At 42.7% G+C, this 18,953-nt stretch overlaps 1 protein-coding gene across 1 annotated transcript in view; it reads right to left on the reverse strand.

Moving 5' to 3' along the window:
* LOC308671033 (gamma-aminobutyric acid receptor subunit alpha-2) overlaps window positions 1-18,953 on the reverse strand; it is a gene marked incomplete at its 3' end in the record, with an annotated part of 263,575 nt that overhangs the window by 7,368 nt on the left and 237,254 nt on the right. The window contains exons 7-8 of the mRNA XM_081332970.1: window positions 18,141-18,284; window positions 8,055-8,207 (exon numbers count right to left, since the gene is read on the reverse strand). Coding sequence (XP_081189096.1) covers window positions 8,055-8,207; window positions 18,141-18,284 — 297 coding nt within the window. The remainder of the gene's footprint in view (window positions 1-8,054; window positions 8,208-18,140; window positions 18,285-18,953) is intronic.

Consider the following 18,953-nt stretch of genomic DNA (forward strand, 5'->3'; position numbering starts at 1 on the left):
GGAACTACCAGAGGACTGGAAGAGAGCTGATGTAGTTCCCATCTTCAAAAAAGGGAAAAAATAGATCCTGGAAACTACAGACCTATCAGCCTGACCTCAATACCTGGGAAGATTCTGGAAAAGATAATCAAACAACAAATCAGCAAACACCTAGATGCAAACAAAGTCATCACTAAAAGTCAACATGGGTTTGTCAAAAACAGATCATGCCAGAAAAATCTTATCACATTCTTTGACCAAGTGACAAAATTAGTGGACCAGAGGAATGCTGTAGATATAATTTACTTGGACTTCAGTAAGGCATTTGATAAAGTAGATCACAACATACTACTTGATAAGATAGAAAAATGTGGGTTAGATAGCATCACCACCAAATGGATTCGTAGCTGGCTGACAGGCCGTACTCAGCATGTGGTCCTCAATGGAACTGCATCTACATGGAAGGAAGTGTGTAGTGGGGTGCCCCAGGGCTCTGTTCTGGGCCCAGTGCTCTTCAATATCTTCATTAATGATTTGGATGAAGGGATAGATGGGGAACTCATCAAATTTGCAGACGACACCAAGCTGGCAGGAATAGCCAATACTCCAGAAGATAGGCTTAAAATACAGGAGGATCTGGACAGACTCGAACACTGGGCACTATCTAATAAAATGAAATTCAATGGTGAAAAAAGTAAGGTTCTACATTTAGGCAGGAAAAATCAAATGCACAGGTATAGTATAGGTGGTACCGTGCTCAATAGTAGTAACTGTGAGAGGGATCTCGGAGTCCTAGTAGACAATCACTTCAATATGAGCCAGCAGTGTGCTGCAGCTGCCAAAAAAGCCAACACAGTGCTAGGCTGCATTAACAGAGGGATAGAATCAAGATCACGTGAAGTACTAATACCACTTTACAATGCTTTGGTAAGGCCACACCTGGAATACTGCATTCAGTTTTGGTCACCACGATGTAAAAAAGATGTCGAGACTCTAGAAAGGGTACAGAGAAGAGCAGCAAAGATGATTGGGGGACTGGAGGCTAAAACATATAGGGACCGGTTGCTGGAATTGGGTATGTGTAGTTTAATGAAGAGAAGGGTGAGGGGTGACATGATAGCAGTGTTCCAATATCTCAGGGGCTGCTACAAAGAAGAGGGAGTCAAGCTATTCTCCAAAGCACCTGAAAGCAGGACAAGAAGCAATGGATGGAAATTAGTCAAGGAGAGAAGCAACCTAGAACTAAGGAGAAACTTCCTGACAGTTAGAACAATTAACCAGTGGAACAACCTGCCTCCAGAGGTGGTGAATGCTCCAACACTGGAGGTTTTTAAGAAGAGACTGGACAGCCATTTGCCTGAAATGGTATAGGGTTTCCTGCCTGAGCAGGGGGTTGGACTAGATGACCTCCAAGGTCCCTTCCAACTTCTTCTTCTTCTTCTTTTTTTCTTCTTCTTCTTCTTCTTCTTCTTCTTCTTCTTCTTCTTCTTATTATTATTATTATTATTATTATTATTATTATTATTATTATTATTATTATTATTATTGTTAATAATAGATGACCTCCAAGGTCCCTTCCAACTTCTTCTTCTTCTTCTTCTTCTTCTTCTTCTTCTTCTTCTTCTTCTTCTTCTTCTTCTTCTTCTTCTTCTTCTTCTTCTTCTTCTTCTTCTTCTTCTTCTCCTTCTCCTCCTCCTCCTCCTCCTCCTCCTCCTCCTCCTCATTATTATTATTATTATTATTATTATTATTATTATTATTATTATTATTATTATTATTATTATTATTATTATTATTATTATTATTATAGTTATCATCCTCAGTCTGTTCAATATTCATAGTCTTTGAGATAGGCTGGGGGCCCACAGATCCTGGTGGACTGCTGCAATGTTATTGGAGAGTCCTGTTCAAGTGGAGTATTATCCATTTCCAGTTAAATAGAGTCGTCATGGCCATTTAGGTCACCCATAAGTGGTGGCAGCTCTACAGCCCTTCATACCTTCATTTCCCTCGAGGCAGCCACAGGTGATACAGGCAAACTCAGAAGAAAACAGTTCTCTTGTGTGACTGATAAAACCTCAGGATCCTCACCTGGGACTGGACTGGCCTGCCAACGCCATAACTGATCAATGTGGCATCTGACCATACAATCATTTTCCAAAATAACCTTGTATGACAAGGGCCCAATTATCTTAGTTACCCTAGCTGCCACCAACGGCACTCCACTTCCATAGTTCCTGGTCCAGACCAATTCACCCAGCTGTAAGTTTCTGTGGGGACTTTGGTTGAGCCGTCTCTGCCACTACTCTGTCTGGGTGAAGTTGGTCAAGCTTCATGGTGAGCCAGCGGCCCCACCTCAGCTCTGCTGGGCTGCGACCTGTTGCTGTACTGGGAGTTGAGTGTTGACACAGGAGGAAGTTTGCCAGGTGGTGATTCCAGTCCCCAGTCGTCATCCGCTTGAGCACCTCTTTTGTGGTCCTGACCATTCATTCAGCCTGACCGTTGGTTGTGGGGTGGAATGGAGCAGATGTTACGTGCCGAATCATGTTGATGTTGAGGAAAGATTAAAACTCTCCTGCCATGAATTGTGCCCCACTGTTGGACATGATTACATCTGGCAGACCATGTGTAGTGAACAGTCAGCACAACTCTTGGATGACCCTGGTTGTTGTCATCAATGAGATTGGTGCTACTTCCAACCACATGGAATAACTGTCTACTACAATTAGGAATACCTGCCCTTGGAAGGGGCCCGCAGTCAATGTGCACATGAGACCATGGGGCGTGTGTGGTCTCCCAGTGGTGCACTGGTGCTTGTGGCATCTCCGGTCAGGTTTCTTTGCAGGCCTGGCAACTCCTTACTTGATTGTCAATGTCCTTGTCCAGGCCTGGCCACCACAAGTAACTCCTGGCTAAGAGCCTTCATTTGAACAATTCCTGGGTACACCTCATGTAAGGAATCCAGCACCCTGGAGTGAAGACTGGGTGGAATGATGACCCTACTACCCCAGTAGGGCCAACAGTTCATTTTTCTGAGAAGTGATGGAACTCAGGGCCTAGCCAGGTCTCTGGCCATCCTCTTAACACCCAGTTGAGAATGCGGCTAAATGTTCTGTCCATAGTGGTTTCAGCTGCAAAGTCCCCTGCATGTAGGGGTGCTTCAGGCAGGTCTTGGATCACCAGGATATGACAAGCTGGGGCTGGGTCCAGATCAATCTGCAGTAGAGGCAGTCGGCTGAAAGCATCGGCATGGCCCATTTCCTTACCCAGCTTGTGGACTAGCCAGTGTGTGTTTTGGGTGGCCGGAGAGTCTTCATTGCCCCTCTGGCAGCCTCCTCTGCCATGACTTCCTTCAATGCGTCTTGGAAAGTCAGTTTCTCCATGGCGAATAGGCACTGCTGTAATTCTCTATTATGCAGGCCACAAACAAGCTTTTCTCTGAGACAGTCTTCCAGGTCAGGAAACTTGCATTGGCACGAAGCTTGGCGAAGGGCTGCCACAAAGTCTGCTGCAGATTCCCTGGATCTCTGTTCACATTGCTTGAATGCATGGTGCCAGGCGATTACTGAGAGTTTTGTCTCAAAATGTTCCCTTGATTTTTTCTTGAGATCTGTGTAGGCCACAATCTCTATACTTGCCAGTGCTATCAGGTTTTCAGCGATATCAAACGTGGCTTGTCTGCAGACCCATAGTAAGGTTACTGTCTTCAGGCCATTGTCTGTTATCTGGTTAGCCCGGAGATAGTTGTCTACTTGGGAGACATGTGAGTTCCACTGTTCCAGATGAGTAATATCAAACTCGTTGAGCCTTCCCAATTTAGCCATTTTGGGGAGGCCTCTGTGTTGCTGGTTAATGCCTGTACTGCTGCGGTTGGAGCTGTGCTGTACTTGGGGATCCTGGGGACAGATTTCTCAGGTATATCTATGCCTCCAGTGTGTCTTACTGGCAGGCAGGGTAGGGAGCAAGGTCCCATCAAGGCTTTTTACCTGGTCTGACACCCAGTGATTTCAGCTTGTCTCCAGTGTGGCTTACTGGTAGGCAGGGGGTGAGAACTAGGCCTGCCGGGACTCTTTACCCAGCCTATCGCCCAATGATTTCAGTCTCTTGGTTAGCAGCAGCTCTCTCCTCTGCAGCATCCCACCTTCATCACCACTATTGGGTAGTGGGCTTCAGTTGGCAAGGAACAGTCCAGCATAGTTACAACATTATTTATTGACTCAAACTAGAACTGGAGAACTGCAGGCAATTGCCTGTAATTTATATTCTTTTTTTTTAATCCCATTTATATCCCGCCCTTCTTCGAAGACTCAGGGCGGCTTACAATCTAAGCACAAACCAATGTGCTTAGCAGTAGCCTTCATTCTATGTATATGCCTGCTTATTAGGGCTTTCGCCCCCCCCAAGCGGCATTATTACAAAGTCAGCTTAATTGCCCCCAACAATCTGGGTCCTCATTTTACCTACCTCGGAAGGATAGAAGGCTGAGTCAACCTTGAGCCTGGTGGGATGCGAACCTGCACTAATTGCAGGCAGCTGGTGTTACTTAAGGAGGCATTAGCCCACTGCTCCACCAAGGCTCTTTTAATTTAATTTAATTCTGAACCCACAGGGCCTTAACCAATCACAATACTTGAAAAACCCGCCCAAAATATGAATGTTCAAAGTTTCCCTCCAAAATAGTTGGAGTTAACAGTCAGGGTCATCTAAAGGTTAGTTTCATTTTAACTTCACAAGCAGTTGGAGTTAAGTTAGTTTCACTTTAGCAGGGATTAACACAACTTTATATATATTCAATACATAACAGAGGGTATTTCCTTTTGGTGGCTTATTTTAAGCAGAATTTCTAGCAGAATTTTAAAATTCTTTTCTCTTTGGGTTAGAAACAATTAACAGTCACATTTACCTCACACACAAAGACTTTGACACACATATACACACAAAGACAAGAGAACAGAAAAGGAAACAGAAGTCTTAGTTTTGCACATCCTAGTCATTCCCACCATAAATCTCAGTTAACTCAAATTAGGGAAGGCACAAATCTTAAACATACAACATGGTTGCATAGAGATAAAGAGAAAGAGAGAGAGAATTACTTTTCTTATTTTCTCTTTAAGTACCTTTATTTAGCCAAATTGGTTTCCCAGCAAAGCCCTGAGCAAAACCCATTTCTTACATATTTATCTTGCTCTTCGTTTCAAGCAAATCTCCTAGGGCAGTCCTAATTGTCACCTGTGAACTGCTGCTTCCCATGTCCCCTCTCAGATGTGGGGCTCACTTTGTCTCAGTGAGGTACAAAAGGGGGGGGGAAACTTCCAGTTTTCGGGGAAAAAAGTGTCTGGGTTCGCTGCCGAAGTACGAGCACCTCCTTTCCTCGGAACTATCTATCACAGTTTTCAGACTCCTTGTGAGTCTGGGAGGACCTGTCGCTTTCTAAAAAACGGTGAGTATGAGCACCTCCTTTCCTGCCATTGGTTTTCAGACCCCTTATGGATCTGGAAGGGCCTGCTGCCCCCTATGCAGTGAGTACATGGCACCTTCTGAACTAGGCTTTGCTTTAGGGCCTTACCAGCTGGTTGCCCAAATCCAATTCTCTCATTCACTCATTCCTTTCCATTTTCACACAGCCTCTCCCTTTTCCCTAACAAAAGGTCCTGCGCTCTGGCCAAACCCCCGTGCTTACCAGGGTCTGCTACTTGAACAGATCCTTTCTGCAGTTAGGAAAGACCAGAGGGAACAAAATTCAACTGTGATTCAGAAAAGGGTTTTCTCACTCACACAAACAGAGACATACAAACATTTCCTTTGCTCCCTGGGCTTTAAAGTTAAAATTTAGAGGTACTCAGCTTCACCTTCTTTCCAAAGCAGCCCTTGAGCTCAAACCCAAAACTCCCTTTACTATCCTGGCTCCACATGGGCAAGGCCTAGAAAACCCATCCACAGACACAAAGGGTCTGCTCCCGGAAACATTGGGCTTACCAGTCTCAGTCCACTGTCCTACCTACTTTCCTGAAGGGGAGAAACTCCCAAGAAGCAAAAAAGCCTCCGAAAGTGAAGAAAGGGGGGGTTGCCCCCACCCTTTAGCTACCGGAAGCAGGAATCAACCTTTAATGGAGGAATGTTAGACAGGATGCAGGAATTAAAGGAATGGATAAAAGATGAAAAGTACAAATTACAAGCATTTGCGGATGACTTGGTATTTATATTAGAGGATCTATTGGAGACAAGTCCTAAATTATTAGCAAAGATCAAAGAATTTGGAGAAGTAGCAGGACTGAAAATAAATAGAGAAAAGACTAAAGTTATAGTTAAAAATCTTACAGATAAATAAAAAACCAATTGTCAGAAAAAACAGACCTTCAAGTAGTTAAGAAAAAGTTAGGATTAGGGTTAATTAGGGTACTCTAATACTTGGGGATATATCTAATAGCAAGGTGCACAACAATAAAAGAAGACAACTATGTAAAATTACTAAAACAAATAAAACAAGACCTGGAAAAATGGAAAAATTTACAACTATCAATTTTGGGAAGAATAGCGACTGTGAAAATGAAAACCCTACCAAAACTACTTTTTTTATTTCAAACAATACCAATAAAATGAATAATTTTTTTGATGAATTAAATGCATCGATATTGAAATTTATTTGGCAAGAGAAAAAGGCTAAAATTAGATTGAAAACGTTACAAGAAGCGAAAGAAAATGGAGGCTTTGGGCTATCAGATTGGGTTTCATACTATCAAGCAGCTGCACTAACATGTTTAAAAGAATGGAGAACCCTTAGAAACAAAAGATTATTATACCTAGAGGGGCATGACTTACAACTTGGATGGTACGCGTTTCTGTCATATGAGAAGAACAAAATTCATAAATACTTTCAAAACCACTGTCTAAGAAATGCATTGCTTCTTACATGGGAAAAGATAAAACCAAGAATTTACATGAAAATACCAGGATAGATTTCGACAATGGAGGCATTTGTACACCCAAATTTAATTAATTATGAGAAATCTATGACCTATAAAGTTATTTTTAATACTGATGGGAAACTACAAACTAAACAAGAATTGGAAGAACAGGGCATAGAGCTATCATGATAGTCACATTTTCAAATGCAAATAAGACACGAGAAAGATACAAAAATCTTTGCATCAGCATTTGACCAGATACTATTGTCATCAGATGACAAATTAATTAAGAAACTGTACAGTTTTCTGTTAAATTTATAGATGGAAGATGAACAAGTTAAAGAAGCAATGATAACTTGGGAAAAATTTTGGGCAAAACTTATGGGAAAGAAACTACAAAATGACAAGGGCAGCTACTTATAAAGAAAACTTATATAAAATGTTCTATACATGGCACTTACCACCTGCAAGATTAGCAAAAATGTTTAAAAATATGTCTAGCAACTGTTGCAAATGAAGACAAAAAATCCAGGCACATATTACCATCTTTGGTGGACATGCCCTAAAGCAAAGAACTTTTGGTCAAAAATATATAGGTGGTTAAAGAAAATGACATGAACACATGCAGACTATAAACCAGAACTATTTCTTTTAGGTATAATTTCAGAAAACTATGATAAAGAATGTGTATACTTAATATTACATGTATTAACAGCAGCAAGAATTACATTTGCTCAATGTTGGAAAAATGAAGAAATACCATCTGAAGAAGATATAATTAAGAAAATCCTGGGCTGTGTAGAAATGGATAGGCTCACATTGAAAATGAAAGGAAAACAACATTCAGAATACTTCCAAACATGGGAATTTTTTTATAAATGGTTAGAAAAACGGAATAAAGGGTAGGAATGTACTACTGTTAATGTTAAATATGTAAGCCCAGACAACAACATGTTGCTTACTAAATATTAAAAATTGTTATTGTAAAAAACTATATATATATATATATATATATATATATATATATATATATATATATATATATATATATATATATATATATATATATTTTTATACATACACAGTAAATAAATAAATAAATAAATAAATAAATAAATAAATAAATAAATAAATAAATAAATAAATAAATAAATATTACTGACTGCGTACCAAAAACTGTCCTTGCAGGAACAGATTCTCTGTTCAACCAGAATGACACCTGAGACAGAATAACTGTCATGATGCAGGGAAGATAGGTCTGAATCACAAAATAACCAATTTTCCTCTTCAAATGAAAATGAGCTGTCATCACTGTGTATTCACCTGAAAAAAAAGATCAGATTAATAACAAAAGAATAATTATACATTCTTCCTCATATAAGATCACACCTGGAATACTGCAGCCAATTTTGGTCACCATATCACAAAAAAGATATTGAGAGTTTGGAAAAAAATTCAGAGAAGAGCAACTAAGATGATCAAAGGCCTGGAGACTAAAACATACGAAGAACGGCTGCGGGACTTGGGTTTGGTTAGTCTAAAGAAAAGAAGAAATAGGGGAGACATGATAGCAGTGTTTCAGTATTTGAGGGGCTGCCACAAAGAACAGAGGGTCACGTTATTTACCAAAGCACCAGAGGGCAGGACAAGAAACAATAGTTGGAAACTGATCAAAGTGAGAAGCACCTGGAATTGAGTTGAAAGTTCCTCACAGTGAGGACAGTTAATCAGCAGAATACCTTGCCCCCAGAAATCATGGGTGCTCCATCAGTGGAGATTTTTATAAAGAGGCTAGATGGTCACTTGTCTGAGATGGTATGGGTTCTCCTACTTGAACAGTGGGCTGGACTAGAAGGCCTCCAAGGTCCCTTCCAGCTCTATCCTATCCTATCCTATCCTATCCTATCCTAGCCTAGCCTAGCCTAGCCTAGCCTAGCCTAGCCTAGCCTAGCCTAGCCTATTTTATACCACTTTGAAAAAAAATGCTTATAGCATATTAACAGAACCAGTTAAATATATCTTAGTAACAGAACAGAATAACAGAGTTGGAAGGGGCCTTGGAGATCTTCTAGTCCAACCCCCTGCTCAAGCAGGAAATCCTATACCATTTCAGACAAATGTCCAATCTCTTCTTAAAAACTTCCAGTGTTGGAACACCCACAACTTCTGGAAGCAAGTCATTCTACTGATTAATTGTTCTAATTGTCAGGAAATTTCTCCTTAGTTCTAGGTGAATTATCTCCTTGATTAGTTTCCATCCATTGCTTCTTGTCCTGCCCTCTTGTGCTTTGGAGAATAAGTTGACTCCCTCTTTTTGTGGCAACCCCTTAGATCAGGGGTGTCAAACTGCCAGCCCGAGGGCTGGATGCATCACATGGAAGCCGTGCCCACCCCAGCTCTGGCAAGGAGAAAAAAAGTCATGATATGTCATGACACATCACGTGATACAACAAATTTGACACCCCTGCCTTGTTACTATGTTTCTAAAATAAAAAAGATAAAAAATTTAAACAATGGAAACAAATAATAAAATAAATACAAGTGATTTGAAAGCTCTTGACAATGGGTTCTCATGCAGCATGTGAGAGAAGAGAAGAAGGTTGATGCAAGTCCTTTGATCTTAGATTTTCTTGATACCATAACCAGTAAAAAAAAATCAATTTAAATCACCTGACATAAATTTAGACTGCTCTAATGGCGAAATTCTTCCTAATCCAATATTACGTGACATAATTTCTCATGAGACTTCTCTGTAGTCCATGAGGGCAGGAACAGAACCTTTTTTTTTAAATTACAAGGAAGCAGGTTCAGGATGAACTTGAGGAGGAACTTTCAGCCAGTAGAACAAGTTGCCAGGTCCATGGTAAGTTCTCCTTTGCTAGATGTTTACAAGCAGAAACCTGTTATTTCCAGAGATGTTCCTGGGCATTTTGCACAAAGTAGTGACTACAGGCAGTCCTCGACTTACAACAGCTTGTTTAGTGACCATTTGAAGTTACAACAGTACTGAAAAAATGACTTATGATCGTTTTTCACATGACCGCTGTAGCATCCCCATGGTCACATGATCAAAATTCAGGTGTTTGGCAACTGGCATGTATTTATGACAGTTGTAGTGTCCTGGGGTTATTTTATCATCTTTTATGACCTTTTGACAAGAGAAGTCTGTAGGGAAGCCAGATTCACTTAACAATTATGTTACTAACAGTCAGGTCTGCCATCTTTAGCATACCTCATTTCACTGGCATCCTGCCATAAAATGCAGGGGATGGGGAGGAGGATGGGAAAGTAGGGAATGGGCAGAGGGAGGGAGGGAATGACAGGGTGACAGAAACCAGCGGTGTCAATCCAGAACGAACTGGCCAATAAAGGACAGAATCATGAGAACAAAATGGAAAACTCAACCAAAGAGATAGCAAACCTCAAAGCCATTCCCAAAATACCAAAACTGAATACTATTGGACATTGATGGTGTTATGTATGGGTGTAAGCCGCTGCAGCTCTGAAGAACCATCAGTCCATCTGAGGGCGCTGTGCTGTGGCCAGATTGGCTGAAATATTTTTGGCAGGAGATTCAGATGGTTGGATTGGCCAGAATGGTACTTGACTAGGTATATAAGGGGTCTAGGTAAACCCCTTTGTTCAGTATGCGCTTCCCTACAATAAAGAGCTGACATGCGGTACTCATCTGTCTCTTCCTTGCCATGTGGTCCAGAACCCACTACACAATAGTGGCAATGAGGGTGGGATGTGCTGCTTCACTCCAGAGCTGAATCACTAGCTGAAGTCACTAGAGCGGGAAAAGAAAACTCTTTTCCGATTCTTCGCAGAAGCAGCATCTTAGGACCAGTCAGACCATGGCAAAAATCACTCAAATTCGTGAGTTCGACATTCAGCATTCTGAGCGATGGGAATTGCATCTGGGTCAGGTTGAGGGGTATCTCCTTGTCAACCGGATCACTGAGGATCGCATGAAAGCAGTGTCTCTGCTGTACATCAGCAGTCCAGCTGTGTACGATGCAGCCGTCGGGCTGTTCGCACTGAAACCCATTGCAAACGTCTCTTATGGCGACCTTGTAAACAAGCTGAATGATCACTTCATGCCTAAGAGGTCTGTGATGTCGTGGAGGTTCCAGTTTGTCCAGTGGATTCAGAGGCCAGGTGAGTCCATGAAAGACTTCATTGCGGACGTGCGGCAAGCTGCCCGCCTTTACAAGTTTCCTGACTTAGAGGTCCTGGACGAAGTCCAGGCATATGAAGTAGTCAGCAGCGACGGCCAAACGACCCACCGACCCAGCAGCAGCTCTGGGGGATCAGTTCACCAGGAGAGTGCTGCATATGGCGGAGCGGATGAAGATGAGGCAGCAGAGATTGATGCGGTAGACCGGAGGCCGGCGCAGCAACAACAGACGTGACTGCGGGTAGACCAGGGAGCCCGACTGTGGATAGACCAGGGAGCCCAGCAGAGACCAGCAGCGGCGCAGGGAGCTGCCAGAGGGGCAGGCAACAAAGTTTTCCAGGGAGTTGGAGCAACCGGTTCCAGGTGTGCTGGCTGCGGGGGAAACCATGCAAGGGTGACCTGCAGATTTCGCTTGGCCAAGTGCCGAATCTGTGGAAAAACTGGCCATATTGCAGCAGTTTGCTGGAGCTGTCAGAGGAACGAGGACGTGTCACTGAGAGGTACTAAAAAACCCCAAAACGTGACCTCCCAAGCTATAGTGAAACTTAAGGCCGTTTCCCACTTAGGGGGTCCATCAGCTTCTAACCCCCAAAATCATGCTAGAGGTCCATTTGCAGGGTATACCCTGCAGGATGGAACTAGATTCCAGTTTAGCAGTCTCAATAATTTCGGAAGAGACTTTTAAACAAGTGTGTGGCTGGAGCAACAGGTGGGCTACCTTAAGACCTACCAATCTTAAACTAACTGATTTTCAGCATGCCCCTGTGAAAATTAAGGGGGAGGCTACACTGTTGGTGGGGTTTAAAGGGTTCTGTGGGAACTTGGATGTGCTTGTAGTGGATGGCCACAGGATTAGCCTGGTGGGGTTGGACTGGTTCAAGGCTCTGGGCATAGGAATCTCAGGGATTCATACGGTCCGAGCCACGAGTCTCGAAGCAGTCTGTGAAATGTATGCAGACGTATTTGAGGACACGTTAGGCACATACACAGGGCCACCCATCATGTTTAAGCTAAACCCCAACATCATGCCAATCAGAATAAAACCCCGAAGAGTTCCCTTTGCTCTCAAACATAAAATAGAGAAGGAACTGGACAAGTTAGTGGAACAGGGGGTGTTAGAGCCAGTAGAGGGGGGGGAATGGGAAACCCCTATCATCACCTCGTTAAAAGCTAATGGGGAGGTGAGGATCTGCACTGATTATAAATGCACTGTGAACCGAGCTTTAAATGTGCATGCTTACCCGGTTCCGACGGTCAGCCACATCCTCGCCTCTCTCCAGGGCGGTGTAATCTTCGCAAAGCTCGATTTGGCGCAAGCATATCAGCAGCTGGCAGTTACCAGGGAAACAGCAGACGTTCAAACAATAGTGACACATAGAGGAGCCTTCAGAGTCAACCGTTTGCAGTTCGGCATTTCTGTAGCTCCGGGAATTTTTCAAGAGGTGATGGAGAAAACGCTGAAAGGCATTCCCAGAGTATGCGCTTATTTTGATGATGTCCTAATTGCTGGTGCCTCTGAGGAAGAATTGGCTGAAAGACTGCAGGCTGTTTTAAACAGATTTCGCTCTGCAGGGCTGAAGCTCAGAAAAGACAAATGCAACATTGGAGTGGCATCTACTGAATTCCTTGGATTCAGAATAGATGCCAAGGGGGTACATCCTGCAGAATCTAAAGTGAAGGCAATAAAAATGGCCCCCACACCAAAGAACAAAGGAGAACTGCAGGCATTACTGGGGCTCCTAAATTTCTACCATTCATTTCTGCCACACAAAGCTGACATAGCAGAGCCTCTGCACAGTCTCCTAGACAAGCAAGCTGTGTGGAATTGGAATCAGACACATGAAAAGAGTTTTAGACACTTGAAGGAATTACTGTGTAGCAACTCCACTGTCACCCACTTCATAGAGTCTAAACCCATATGCATAGCCTGTGATGCATCTCCATATGGAGTGGGTGCTGTCCTGAGCCATCTTGAGGAAAATAGGAAGCAAGTACCCATTGCATACTACTCATGCACATTGTCAGCCCAAATTCTGTCAATCCAGGACCTACCAGAATGCCCCCTGCAGGCAAAAGACATAGCTGCAGAAACAGTAAAAGACAGAGTCCTAAGTAGAGTTCAGTCTTTGGTAGTCACGGGGTGGCAGGGCAAGTTGCCTGGAGCTGAGTTCCAAGCATTTTTCAATAGGAGGCATGAGCTGTCAGCACACAAGGGCTGTCTGTTGTGGGGAAGTAGGGTCATCATTCCTGACACACTGAGAGACACAGTCATTCAGGCACTACATGAAGGACATCCAGGAATAGTTAGAATGAAAGCGTTAGCAAGGAGTTATCCGTGGTGGCCTGGTCTGGATAAGGCCATTGAAGAACAGGTAAATAGCTGTTATGACTGTCAAAGGTCCAGACCTGAGAAGCCCCATGCACCAGTACACAAATGGGAGGAGACACACAATCCATGGTCCAGAGTACACATTGATTATGCAGGTCCATTCCAGAGGCAACTGTTCTTAGTGGTAGTGGACAGCCACTCTAAGTGGTTGGAGGTAATACCAGTCACTAGCATGACCTCGGCCAAAACCATCCAAGTGCTCAGGGGCCTCTTTGCCACACACGGCCTTCCTGACGTATTGGTCTCAGACAATGGGCCTCAATTCACCTCTGCTGAATTCCAGGCATTCACCAGGGCCAACTTGATTAGGCATGTTACAACGGCTCCTTTCCACCCGTCGACCAACGGATTGGCAGAACATTTTGTGCGAACAACCAAAGACACATTGCAGTGCATCATCGTGGGCGACTAGCATCAAAGATTGTCACAGTTCCTGTTGGCTCAACATACCACACCTTGCACCTCTACAGGGAAGAGTCCAGCAGAACTTTGTTGGAGTCGGCATCTAATCACCAAATTGGACAGGCTGCATCCTGACAGAGTGGCTGCTGAACCCAAGCATCCCAGAGTGCCTAGAGAATTCCTCATAAACAACTTGGTTTGGGTATGGAACTACGGGCCAGGTCGTTCGTGGATTCCGGGGGTGGTGGTTGACAGAACTGGGCCATTGTCATACATTATAGGGGTGGAGGGAAACCGTCAGATCAGACGCCATGTAGATCAAGTCAGGAAGCGGGTTCCTGAAAGGTCACGAGGTGAGCAACCACAACAAACAACAACACCTGAACAACAGGCGGTTGACCAGGGATGGGTCAAACAGAACATTGGAACTATAGTTCTACCACTGCCAATGATGATGTGGAAGTCCAGCAAGGTCTGAGGCGGTCTACCAGGAGTCACACACAACCGGCACACCTCACGGATTATGTACAATTTTGAACTAGCAGGGAGCCAGTGATAGTATAATAGTTACTGTCTGTGTAATGTGTTGTAATAGTTATTGTGTGTGTAATGTGTTGCATGCCAATTATATCATATATGTTCATTCTTTTTAAGGGGGAAGGGGTGTTATGTATGGGTATAAGCAGCTGCAGCTCTGAAGAACCATCAGTCCATCTGAGGGCGCTGTGCTGTGGCCAGATTGGCTGAAGTATTTTTGGCGGAAGATTCAGATGGTTGGATTGGCCAGAATGGTACCTGACTAGGTATATAAGGGGTCTAGGTAAACCCCTTTGTTCAGTACGTGCTTCCCTACAATAAAGAGCTGACATGCGGTACTCAACTGTCTCTTCCTTGCCATGTGGTCCAGAACCCACTACACAATAGATGGACTGGTCAAAGGAGGAGGGCCAGGGAAATTGGAAAACCACAAGCTTTGTGCAGGAATATTCAGATCCAGTTTTGTTTACAATGTAACCACTTGAACTTAGTAAAAGTGAACCTTTCACTTCAACCATGGAGTCGAGGGTCTTTCTTTCCTAAGTGCCTAAGCTGGGAGAAGCCTGACATTAAGCTGGATCTGCAGCAGTGGCCCGGTGGAGATACACCTCTACCATGGTGACCATACACAGAATGTCCACTCACAAAAGCAAACAGGAGGAAATGGAAGCTTAGGAAGAAGCAGGTTCCAAACCCCGAAGGGTGGAGATTACCCCGAGCTGGAAGAAGTGGAAGCCTTCAATGACTGATCAAATCCCCAATGGTAGTTGGGGGCTGGGGGAAAAACAAGAATGGGAGGAGAAGCCCTCAGGGCTAACCTTCACCTGGAGCAGAAGAGAGAGTTGATTCAGAGTCCAATGAGCTGAAAAGGAGTGTGGGGTGGTGAGAAATGAACTGGATCCCCCGGACACCCTCCTTGAACAGGCCATAGACTTCTTGAGGGATACTTTCAAGATTTTTTTGAGCCTGGGGGCCTCGAGACTGGTCAGCACCACCCCTGACCCAAGCTGATGATGGAGCAGCTGCACACACAGCCACAGATGCAGCAGTTCCCCCATTCAGCCTCTACTAGCACCAGTACCTCAGCCACCACCATTGGCCCGGGCCATCCCTCCATGGAGGAGAGAGTGCAGATCCCCTGCCCTGGGGGTGAAATTTAATGGTTACCCTAATACAATAGTTCCAAGGTTGAAAATGTTAGCCTGGTCATCTCCTCCCAGCAGCTAGCAGCCCCCACAATCATCAGAGTACAGACAAAAGCTTACTTGTAGATGCTGGATGAGTTACTAATAGTGCTGAAGGGGGTAATAGAGAAAGATGGTTTAAAACCCACAAAGCTGAGTGTACCACACAAGAACACTTAGCCTGGATGGGTGCCAAGTTGTATATCCCAGAGAGTCAGCACATCACGATCCTCCAGAGAAGCCATAATTCTAAAGCAGTGGGAAATTGTGGCTTTGTGAAAACTCTATACCTACTGAAACACCAGTTCTATTGGCCACCTTTGAAAAAGGACTTTGAAACCTATGTGGCTAGCTGCCCTAACTGCTCATCAGCTGAAAGGCATCTAGGGTAAACCCTAAGTCTTCTTCAGCCAGTAGCAAAACCTTAAGCATCCTGGAAAGAAATTTCTATGGATTTTATAGTGGAACTGGCAGAAAACTCAGGGAACACCGTAATTTGGGTGGTAACTGACCTTTTTCTCTAAACAAATATACTTTGTCCCTTGCTCCAAATTCCCCTCAGCACATATCTTACCAAGCTTTTCCTGCAACATGTCTATAGACTCCATGGATCCCCAGAACAAATAATTTTGGATCTCGGGGTTCAATTCACTTTGCTATTTTGACAGGAGTTCTTAAAATTTCTTGGCTTATCTCCTCCCTTCATTCCCAGAAAAATGGGGTGTGTGAATGCATGAATGGTGTCTTAGTATGTTGGGCCCTTTCCAAATACTAAAATCATCAACCTGGTAAAAGTGTAATTGGGTCTGCCCAAATCTCTCAGATATATTCAACCAGTATTCCACTGCAGCCTGTTAAAAATGGCAATCATTTCTCCTTTACACCCCACAATGAAGCCACCTCCAAACCCCATTCTAATCAAAGGGGAACATTTTAAAGTTAAAGAAATCTTAGACTTTTTCAAGCATAGAGGGAAAGTACAATACTAAATTACATGGAAAGACTTTTCTCCCTCAGAGACAGAGTGGGTTGATGCCCAACATGTCCGAGCCCCAAAAATTCTCTGCAAGTTCCAGAGCAAGTACCCAGACAAACCCTATTGAATAACTCTGTTTTGTCTCTTTCTCCCATATGACTGATGTCTTTTTCAAGGAGGGGGCAGAATGCCAGGCCTCCTAAATAATAATAATAATAATAATAATAATAATAATAATAATAATAATAATAATAATAATAATAATAATAATAATAATAATAATAATAATAATATAGGAAACCCTATACCATTTCAGACAAATGGCTGTCCAGTCTCTTCTTAAAAACTTCCAGTGTTGAAGCATTCACCCTTTCTGGAGGCAGGTTGTTCCACTGGTTAATTGTTCTAACAATCAGGAAGTTTCTCTTTAGTTCCAGGCTGCTTCTCTCCTTGATTAGTTTCCATCCGTTGCTTCTTGTCCTGCCTTCAGGTGCTTTGGAGAATAGCTTGACTCCCTCTTCTTTGTGCCAACCTCTGAGATATTGGAACACTGCTATCATGTCACCCTTTGCCCTTCTCTTCATTAAACTAGGCATACCCAATTCCAGCAACCGTTCCTTATATGTTTTAGCCTCCAGTCTCCTAATCATCTTTGTTGCTCTTTGTAAACATATTCACCATACCTCACTTTGCTGGCATCCTGCCATAAGACTCATGGGAGGGAGGAGGGTGGGGAAGTAGGGAATGGGGAGAGAGAGGAATGGAGGGAATGACAGGGTGACAGGAACCAGAGATGTCAATCCAGAATGAACCATCCAACCAAGGAAAGAATTGTGGAAACGGAATGTAAAACTCAACCAAAGAGGTGCCAAACCTCAAAGCCATTCCCCAAACACCAAAACCAAATACTATTGAACATTGATGGACTGATCAAGTGGGGAGGGCCAGTGAGATGGGAAAACCACAGGTTTTGCACAGGAATATTCAGATCCAGTTTTGCTTACGCTGTAACCATTTGAACTTAGTAAATGTGAACCTTTCACTTCAACCATAGAGTTGAGCAGTGCTTTTTTTGTAAAAGAAAAAGGTGCTGGAACTCACACATGTCATACAACCCACCTTGCCTACCCTACAAGGTTCCATTCAAAAAAGTTGCCGGAACTCCGTTCTGAGGGTTCTATGAAAAAAAAAGCCCTGGAGTTGAGGGTCTTTCTTTCCTAAGTGCCTAAGCTGGAACTAGCCTGACACTAACTTAATAACTGCAGTAATCACTTAACAACTGAAACAAGAAAGGTCATTAAATGGGGCAAAATTCACTTAACAAACATTTTGCTTAGCAACAGAAATGTTGGGGTCAATTGTGGTCATAAGTTGAAGACTACTTGTAGAAGATCTCTAAGGTCCTTTCCAATATTATAATTATCTGGTTCTATATTCTAAATTAAACTGACAGGTTGACAGCATTTTGCATACTTTTTAAGAAAAGGGGAAAAGAAATAAATTGTATCTTGACTGTTAATACAAAGTACAAGTATTAAAGTGGATTCTTCATCAATGCTGTGCATTATTTTCTCTTCACCTTACTAACCTGTATTGGATTTGGCAGTTTCCTGTCCAATTGTTTGGCCTAGGAGATCATACTGATTCAACCTTGAACCATCTGGAGCTACTTCTACTGAATTTGACGCATTGTACGTCCACTTGTAGGTTACTTCTGCTGTTGTATATGCATCTATCAAGGACAAAAAGAAGAGTCATTCAGAATATTTGAGATTATTAAATAATTTCAATAATTATGAATTAAATACTTAAATCTCCAAATAGTGATAGAGACAGTAAAACAGAGTATTTTACAATGTAACTAAACATGAAAAAGATGCACAACCAAAAATCAATTCTTTCCCAAAATTAATTCATTTCATTTCCTGTAAATCTGGCAAAGTCACTTCAATTTCTTTCTTTTAATGACAGTTTCCTGTTTTCAGACCCTAACCACTTAATACCGTCTTTTCTTTTAAAATTGCTGTTAACTTGTTCTGTTACAACTCTGAATGTTCATCAAAACATTTCAACTAAAAGTCACACCTCTACCATAGTAAATATAATCAGAATTTACCAGTTATGTTATCAGCTTAATTTTTTTCAGAGTGACACAGAGTCATCAAAACTATGAATATAAAAATGCAAATGGTTTATTAGCTTAACTGAATGCTTCAAATCTGCAGATAAGGATGAGGGAGAATCCATGCTAGCATAGCTAAAAACATAGCAAGATTATAATTATGCAATTTGGATAGGATAGGATAGGATAGGATAGGATAGGATAGGATAGGATAGGATAGGATAGGATAGGTGTCAAAACCCATTCCCATTTCATTTCATTTCATTTCTATTTCATTCC

The sequence above is a fragment of the Vipera berus genome (assembly GCF_964194415.1).
Source record: "Vipera berus genome assembly, chromosome: 7".
Lineage (NCBI taxonomy): Eukaryota > Metazoa > Chordata > Lepidosauria > Squamata > Viperidae > Vipera > Vipera berus.